Source organism: Hyposmocoma kahamanoa, unplaced genomic scaffold (assembly GCF_003589595.1).
Source record: "Hyposmocoma kahamanoa isolate Upper Pololo Valley unplaced genomic scaffold, ASM358959v1 303, whole genome shotgun sequence".
Lineage (NCBI taxonomy): Eukaryota > Metazoa > Arthropoda > Insecta > Lepidoptera > Cosmopterigidae > Hyposmocoma > Hyposmocoma kahamanoa.
This window is the reverse complement of record NW_020653784.1, coordinates 1,272,034-1,281,058: the sequence shown is the minus strand read 5'-3', so window position 1 is coordinate 1,281,058 and position 9,025 is coordinate 1,272,034. Positions and strand designations below refer to the sequence as shown.

At 38.7% G+C, this 9,025-nt stretch overlaps 1 protein-coding gene across 3 annotated transcripts; it reads left to right on the top strand.

The window, feature by feature from the left end:
• Window positions 1-1,199: 1,199 nt before the first annotated feature.
• Window positions 1,200-8,367, top strand: LOC113229311 (lebercilin-like protein). Of its 3 annotated transcripts, XM_026462864.1 has the most exons (8): window positions 1,279-1,325; window positions 1,437-1,465; window positions 3,294-3,486; window positions 3,615-3,679; window positions 3,996-4,187; window positions 4,441-4,660; window positions 5,651-5,848; window positions 5,978-8,367. In XM_026462864.1, the coding sequence occupies exons 2-8, from the start codon at window positions 1,458-1,460 to the stop codon at window positions 6,938-6,940; spliced, it is 1,839 nt and encodes a 612-aa protein (XP_026318649.1). In that variant the 5' UTR covers window positions 1,279-1,325; window positions 1,437-1,457; the 3' UTR covers window positions 6,941-8,367. The 3 variants fall into 3 exon arrangements, with proteins under 3 accessions (XP_026318648.1, XP_026318649.1, XP_026318650.1); XM_026462863.1 differs by lacking the exon at window positions 1,437-1,465 and having other exon boundaries at window positions 1,200-1,325; XM_026462865.1 differs by lacking the exon at window positions 1,279-1,325 and having other exon boundaries at window positions 1,379-1,465.
• The last annotated feature ends 658 nt before the right edge of the window (window positions 8,368-9,025 follow it).

Sequence of the window (9,025 nt, the reverse complement as noted above, 5' to 3'; positions counted from 1 at the left end):
CACCAGAGTTTATACCACCTCAAATAGCTAAGGTCATTCTGCATAACCGTGAAAGTGTTGAACCAATTACTTTGGAAAAAATATATGTAGTAAAATTGAGTATATACATTGATTTACTATACGGTGTGAAAACACGGTTCCTAAAAATTTTCACGATAAGAATAAAAACACAACTTAGCTCGAAATTTTACAAGAAATGTATACTATGCGATATATATTTTTCGAATGGTTTTGATTTTGTTTGTAAAAAAAGTAAATCTGAAATAAAAAGCAAAAGAACCGTATTACGAACTGAGGTAGTACAGAATCTTTTAAGTTCTTTATTAACTCAAATTATAAAAAAAATATTTATGGAAGTTATTTTTTCATTTTCATAGTTGTTACGTAAGTAGCAAAGGCCGTTTAAAGTTACAGATACTGTTTTTATTCCCCGTTCTTCAATCGCCATTTATACTAAGCTCCACTCCACAGTGTTGCCATATCTATTGAACCACAATAAAAAAAAATACTGTGTACGTAGTAGATTTTTAATACTTTTTAATTAAGTGACTTTAATCTCGAAAGTCTCGATATTCCCGAGACTGAAAACCTCCGAAAATGCCAAAAAATTCACGAGACTTTCGAGACAGAGATTCCCGGGATGAAAGCCCTAGTTTAGTTGCAATACATGTCGCTAACGGTGAACGAACAGGACGGAGCAGGAACGAGCATCTTCGTAATACAACTCGAGTCGCCTAAACCCGGTCTTCGGTCCTCCAAACTTCCAAACACTGGGACATCTAATAAACTGTAGGCAATAACGATACCGTTGGATAAAATATAATGGTCACCTTTTACTATAAAGGATACCTTTACAGAACTGCCGTCTACTATTGCAGTTTAAAGAAATCATGTTTTTTAATATTATTATTAATACAAAAATCGAACAAACTAGAGGCTGTTGCCTAAACGTGGCTATTGCTCTTACTCCTACTTATTGACTTTTGCATAAATGACAAACAATACGTTGGCCGTTCTTCGACCTTCTTTTTGAAAGAGTTATTAATAACTCAAAGCAAAAAACTTTTATTGAAAACCAGCCAGTATGATACGTCAATTGTCTATTGATTCCACATGTTATCGGCTGTCATGACAACGCGGTCACAACAAAAACGTTTCGAATTTAGAATTTACAGTTTTTTCGCGAGGAAATAATATATAGTTAATTAATAACAAATGGCTCAATTTTGAACCTTCGAGCGTTATTTTTTTTAGTAATGACGTGGCTGTGAGTTAATAATGTCCGTGTTAAGTTTATTACCAGAGGATAAGAAGAGAGATTCGAGGTTTCTACCTACACTTTATTTTCTAGAATGTAGTGTATTGGAATTTGATTGGCACGTACATGTAATTTGTACCGTATTTGAGTGATATTTGGTCAAAATTGTTGTTTGCAGTAAGAACACACTTCTCTACGTATGTATAAGTGAGTACCTAGATTATGCCCATTTATACTAAACCTAACACTTCACTCATAGTAGCCTTTGTACCTTGTGTAATTGATTTGAACTCTATAGTAACTTACGCATTCAAGTGAAAGTTAATCGACTCGAAGCCGAAGTGACGTATGCACTAATTTATTTGAATACTTATCTACTGGCTTTATATTGCATCGTACGTAATTGAGTTAGAGATAGTTTATCTTTCTGACTAAACACTAATTTAAACAATTTCACCTCTGTTTTGTATACTTTTTTAACCAACTTCAAAAAAAGGAGAAGGCTCTCAATTCGACTGTATGTTTATTTTTTTGTATGTATGTTACGCGGTAACTCCGGTATTTGTGAACCGATTTTCATGATTCTTTTTTTGTTGGAAAGAGGGATCTCCATAGTGGTCCCATTTAATTTTGAAGAAAATCATCCACCACTAAGGGTGGCTGTTCACGCATGAAGATTCATTTTTATAAATAGCGCCTAAATTGTATTATGAGCAGCAATTTTTTAATGGTTGATTTTGCTATTCTTCAATTCAAGGCGTTTTTCTCTCGATATACTTTGAGAACCGATTTTTATTATATTTTAGTGGCGAACTAGGGGATGAATCCGGGTTTGCGCACTACCCGGTAACCGATTTCAATAAAACATGATAATTATATATAATTCTACGTACTTTTGAGGTCGGTTTTTTGTACTGAGATTATTATGTAGGTATATGTTTTGGGTCTGGATACACGAGTATTTTGGATTTGTAAACATTTTTAACCGAGTTTAAAAAAAGGAGGAGGTTCTCAATTCTTCAATTTTTTTTTGTGCATGTTTGTGAACCGATTTCGATGATTCTTTTTTGATGGAACGAGGGTACTGTAGCCCTGTAGCAGGCTGGATAGATTATATTATTATTTTATATTTGGAACTGTATAAAACCTACACGAAACCTAACCTGACCTGCGCGAAACCTAATTCATCTCCTAGCTTACCACCCTTAGGGCAAGCCAGAGGATGAATCAGGTTTCTCGCACTTTCTGGTAACCGATTCCAATAAAACTTGGCAAATAGATGTACCATTTCACGAACTTTTGAGGTCGTTCTTTTCAGCATTACCTAACAGGGTTTTACTTGACAAACCGTAATGGCCAGCGAACCGGTAGACGGCAAGGCAGAGGACATTTATCAATGTACATTTTATGCTATTTCAACTGAAATTAAGTTAATTCAATTGAAATACTTAGATCATGTGAAATAAGGCATAAACTTCTATGCTTTGAGACCAATCTCGGAGTATTGCAGCATTTCTCTCTGCGGTATTGAAGAGCACGCTAGAGTACCCCGCGCGGGCGGAAGCACCGGTTTGCGGCGGAATCATCATGTACCACCGGAATCTGTCTGAATGGCACTAATCGCGAGTGGAACGGAATCAAATCAGAGCGAAAGGTGGCATGTCGGCGAATGCCTTGGCATTCAAGCTGACTCTGAGATACGCTGGCGGATGCTTTCGGAATCGTAGTAGGGATATCCCTCATCCTCTTCGACACTCTTTCCCGCCATTCGCCGGTTTACACTGGCCCTAAATCAGTTTACCGTAAAATAGGTTTTTTCGAAATGAATGTCAGACTAAAACACTACCGGAGACCACACAGACGTCACAGACAAAAACCAGTTTAGTAAAATTTACTTCCCAATTGATAACCGCTGCGCCATCGAGGTTGTTAAAGTATAGACAAACTTTTACCTTCCACCACCGTCACTCATCGTCATGTAAGATAGTGGTCTTTGTTTATTTTTACCACATTTAAAAATATGCATATTTCACAGAAAAGAATCATTGGAAAGCGTGTACAGCAGCAACTCGCGGCTGAATCTGCTGACCAAGAGGAAACGCCTAAGTCCACTGGAAATGTCGCAAGGCAAGGGCGACCGGTACGTCGCGCAGCGTGTGCTCTCGGCAAAGGCGCATCGCGTTAAACAGCTGCAGAATCAGTTGGCGGACGCCCACTACCACTTGCAGGCGAGTGTCCACATCACAGTGCACACCGCCGCCTCATTAGACTAAGGAAATAGGATTTTTGAGATTGTCAAATTACATCCTCTGCATTCTGCATTCTAACAATAAAACTTATGATTTAAATTTCACAGGAACTTAGCAATGAAAACAAAGTCTTGCGAGCTATACAGAAGAAACATGAAATCGCTTTACAAAGGTAAAGTCTACACTCGTCACGATTATTTAACAATATTATAACGCACACATTATAACGCACACACTCAACATAGCCCCGCACTAGGGAAACCCTGTGTCGCGGGTGCCATGGACACACACATAGACAACCACAAATTACACCCAAACTCACGAGAGAAATAATTGTAGGCCATACAACTATTTCTCCCGGCCCGGGAATCGAACCTGGGACCTCTGCGTGGCAGTCCGGCATGGTAACCGTTCGGCCACGGAGGCAGTTAAATTAAATTATGTACCACGTCATGATGCATTTTGTAACTTTTCGCTTAAATGACCAGATATGAGAATTCGAACGCGGAGCTACCATCAGTACTAAACTCACATAGCGAAGAAATAAGAATCCAGCAGGCAAAGTACAAACAACTGAAGCAGCAGTTTAAAGAAGTCACGCAGAAGCTAAAAGAACGGGACATGCAATTACAGCAGTTGAAGGATGAGCATCAACATTTGTTGGAGTTAAGCAAGGAACGGTAAGAAACGTTTTGAATACGTTCCTTAGTCTGCCAGATTGAAGTGGTAACAGGCTGTAGCCTGTCCATGGGATACAATGTTTTTCTGTGGAGCGATCAAGAACTATGATACGGGTTGGAGAAGTTTGCGGAAGGCTGTTAGTGGCAGGATCTTTTGTTCTAGCATATGCCCCATCAAGCCCGGCTAATTATCATCTTGTCCAAAGCAGAGATAAAGAAATGTAATCACAATATCACCTAATCTTTATTCCAGAAATCTCCCCGAACGAGAAAAACTCCAAACCCAAGTAACGGAATTGACGGCAAAAGTTAATCAACAAAATGAGACAATAAACGTTCTGCAGCGTCGAATAGTGCTTGAAGCCAAAAACTTCAGACATCAGTTGCAGAATGAAATCAACAAGCATAAAGATACGAGACACGATCTCGATTTGGCTATAACTAACGCTGACAAACTGTCGACCATTATCGAGGTAAGTAACTTGTGTCAGACCCGAGGCACTCCGTACGATCGCTACAAACACCTGTAACGGCATTCGGTGTTTCAGCGCCATGTCGTCCTTTAGCTGATTGGGATAGCTATCAATTTGACTCGTGCAGAAGTAAATATTTCTAGCCTTTCATCCTGTAAGGCTGCTAACTGATTGACTGCATGTGTGCAGTTAATGCGTGAAGGCCTAATCAACTTCATGCAGCCGAGACAAAAAAAAAGGCTAGAACTATTTACTGGCTACATATCCTCCGGTCCCTCCAGCCGCTTAGGTTATTGAGACGTGGAAAGACGTCGTTTTTTTCGGCGTCAGGTAGTGTGCGTGCTTTACAGCTCCGCCACCAATGAGGAGATTTGGTAGCGGGCTTAGAATCGACGGCTTAGCGGAGGCAACCGCTAGTTGTACTATGCGCTACGGGATGTGAGCGTGCCTACAGATCCGGTATGTATCTGGTAATAGGGAGGGTACATACTGTACGTGCACCCGGGGCGGCTCAGCCAAGGCACTAGCCTCTCGAGAACCGGATGTAAAACACTGACTGGTCTGGGATCAGAAACTGAAAGTTTATAGTGCCCGTCTCACATACCCTAAGAGTCGATGGGGAGGGTCACTTTAATCAAAAGTAATGTAGAACAATATGGGGCTATATCATGGTTGTATGCAGTTAATGCGTGAAGTCGTTATCAACTTCATGCAGTCGAGGTCTCGGATAACTCTTTAACTGCAAACATGCAGTCAATCTGTTAACAACCTAGAGTGAGTCTTCTATATTTGTACTACCTGTAATAGTAGCCACATATTGATTAAAGAATTATTCGTACAATATCCAGTAGATTGTATACATATCTACAGAGTTTCTGATTTTGAGCTACTATTACGTTGCACGTCAGTCGACAAGCTTTTTGAAATTAAACAAGTAATTCGCGTTTATTCAATCCAAACATGATTCCAGAAAATGCAGTCAATTTTCAGATGAAAGAAAAGATGATAAGCACAGTTGCAAGTCGTAACCTCAAATCACCGGTGAAAATGGCATCAGCTGCCAACATCAGCCAACATCATTCAGCTATGCCACTAAAAAAATCAGCGCAGCACGAAATGGTTTCTTCTGCTAAATGTGGCGGCGGCGACGATAGATTCCGGCAAGATGATTGCTCGGAGAGGTCTACTGTGAGTATTTGTTTATTATACACTGAAAGTTTTCACACATTACTTAAGAATTTTAAAACTACATTGCGAGTGCATGGATTTATACATTTATGATACCCATTATAACAATAGATTTCCTTATTTTGCCAGGTTGACCATATAGCAAGACTCTGCGAAAGCTCTCGTAACATTACCAGTGCGTTGTCCCACGATGATGACACTAGCTCTTCCATTGAACCTCGATCACGCTACGTCAGAAGCCGCACGAGTTCAACCAGCACCAGGTCAACTCCTCCAACTAGGAAGAGCTCTAAAGGCTCTGACGAAATGCTCGATCTAGCCAAAACAGTCCAGGAAGGCATGGCTGATCTGTCCATTTTTGAAGAGCTAGAAAAAAATATATCCACCGAAGACATGGAAAAGAAAATCGAAATAATGAAAGCTGATCTAATGATTAAGATCAAATTGGACAAGGAAGAACCTGCGATGAAAAAGCCTAGTGCCGTGAGGCGGCAGTCAACTGAGGAGTCCATTGAAGAACAAATTGTTGAAGAAATTGAGAGACCTAAATCGAGAGGACGAAGGTCATCTAGTGTTTCTTTTTACGATGGTGGCAATAGTACTGCTGCTGTACAAGAAAATACTACCACCACAGTCGCTATTAACGACTACAGGTCAGGAAAAGGTGACGAAATAGAAAAATTCAAATTTAAAGAAACTGCTAGTGCTGTAGAAAAAAAATCTGGGAAGAATATAGACAAATACTGTAACGAGATAATCCAAGATATAGAAAAGAGCACGAAAGTAATAGATAAACATATGAAGCAGTTAAACTATTCGAAATTTGAAAGTGACAAATTGGTGGAACAACTTCAAATGGTCGATAAACTTAACGACCTCGTTAGTTCTACAGGAGATATGCCCAATGGTACTTTGGAAGAGTTAAATAATAATTTCAAAATGTTGACTGAAAACGTCTTTAGCGAGAATTCTATACCTAGAAAGAGGTCTATATCTAGCAGGAGAGGTTCGAGCAAATCTAGAAACGATTTGTTAGGTGACGTGAATATGACTAACCAAGACTTGTTGAACGATTTACTGGGAAAAAATTAATGCTGCAATATCGTTCAGTTGTGTTACCTACACATTGTATGTGCTAAGATTTGTTTATATCAAAAGCTAGTAACAGATATTTTAAACAGTATGTCACCTGGATCTCTTTGTGGACCAACATAACTATGTGTATTCCATAAATTTTAGGGAACTGATTTGAAACTTCTATTGCTCAACAAATTGATGGCTAAAAATATTATGCCATCGTCGAAGCGTTGGCTGTCGAGTATATTTTTATTGTTAGGGATATACCAGTCCCTTTTTTTCAGTCTCAATTATGGTCTTATTATTAATATAATCTATAATAAAATGAATGTTATATGAAGTAATACAAAAAATATTACATAAAAAGTCTCAACAAATGTTTTATGTGTGTATATTTATAAACATATATATTTAATCTTCTCAAATGGAGTACCTATTCATTACAGAATTATTTTTCCTCTTGATTTGGCACTTCCCGGTTATTGTTTGTGACACTATAAGACGAGGAAACGTTAACTAAGACCTAATATGTACTTTTGTCCAGCATAGGCATAGGCCTGTGTTCTCTGTCGAGCATTGTCGGAATATGATTCTTATAACACGAAACGAGATGTTTACAACAATTACATTTTAATTAAACTTTAATAAATCCCCGAGTTTAAACAATGTACCTAGCCCAAAAGGTCGCAGAATACGTAACGTGATTTTTACCTTCAATGAGTGATTTATTGTTAACAAAGTTACATATACAACATAGTATTCAAGTATACGTGACGGGAATGGGACGAGACGCGAAAAATATCGTCGTCGACTATATTTTGCCCGTTCCGTCCGTATAACTAACCTAAAGTCGCAATCAAGAATTGGATAGCCTGCAGTCTGTTAACATACACTTAGGTGGCTTAAGTATATGTTATTTCTTGCGTTAATAAATTTCTGTATCTGTAGAGACTTGTACAAATTATTGAAATTAATAATCTTTTAGAAGGGAATGTCTTGTTTGTCGAGTTATTAATATTGTGATTTATAATGTAAGACTGGTGTCATGGTGAAAGTTATGCGAATGCGATTCATTCTTTGGTGCTTTAATTATTTTTTACCCTGTATTATTCATTTTAGGATATTAGCTTCCATTGTTACCGTGGTCGGTTAAAACGGATTTGTCATTGTCATCATCATCCCCAGCTGGAAAACGTCCACATTGCCGTTTTACAGAACTAAGATATCAATAAGAATCCTGTCTAGAAGCGGCAAAAAGAACGCGTTTGATTGATTTTTAGCTAATAAATAATCGAAAGAGCCAGAAAATGGTTGGACTATGGCTAAATATTTTTTTATAATAGAATTGATGGGATGAACAAGTCGTGCACCTAATGCTAAGCTACACGCCTGTCTATAACAGTTGCAATGTAATTTAGATCTTTAAATCGCAAAAATCTAAAGGGCGCTGCCACTGCTCCCGTCACCCTGAGACATAAGTGGACAAGTCCCATGTTACTGTAATTTCTCCAGCTCCCTTACTCTTCAAGACCGGAACACATTAATGCTGACATTACTCCTTGGCGGTAGAAATAGGTAAGGGGTTAGTACTTCCCTGGACGAACCCTTTCACAAGGAGCTCTACTGCTGCTAGAATACCAGTGACCATTCTTAGCGTTATTTAAAATGACGTCTAAGTACCAGACAACCACACCAATTGCCTGGTCTCATTTTAGGGAATTCCCTGTACTATGGTACCAGAGCAACGGATTTCCTTCTTGCTTAGAACACCCAGGCCAGAACCAATTTAGGAAAGTTAATTCCCCAAATTGGCCCTACCGGGAATCGAACCCGAGACCTCATCCAGTGCCCACAGTGCAAACCATTGTGCCACCGAAGTTGTCCAATAAACACTCGATAGCCAGTCCTTCACATGTACACTGTTTGTACCGACAGAAATAGGTTAGTGAATTCGATATATTTCTGCCAATTTTTTTGCCATTGACTGTGTATTCGCGCATTTGGTAGCATATTTAATTATACTATACTTTTCTTTAGTTATCTTCGGATGATCACCTGCTGTTTCCGAGTGTTGCTAATTACGGATAAAATGACTAATTT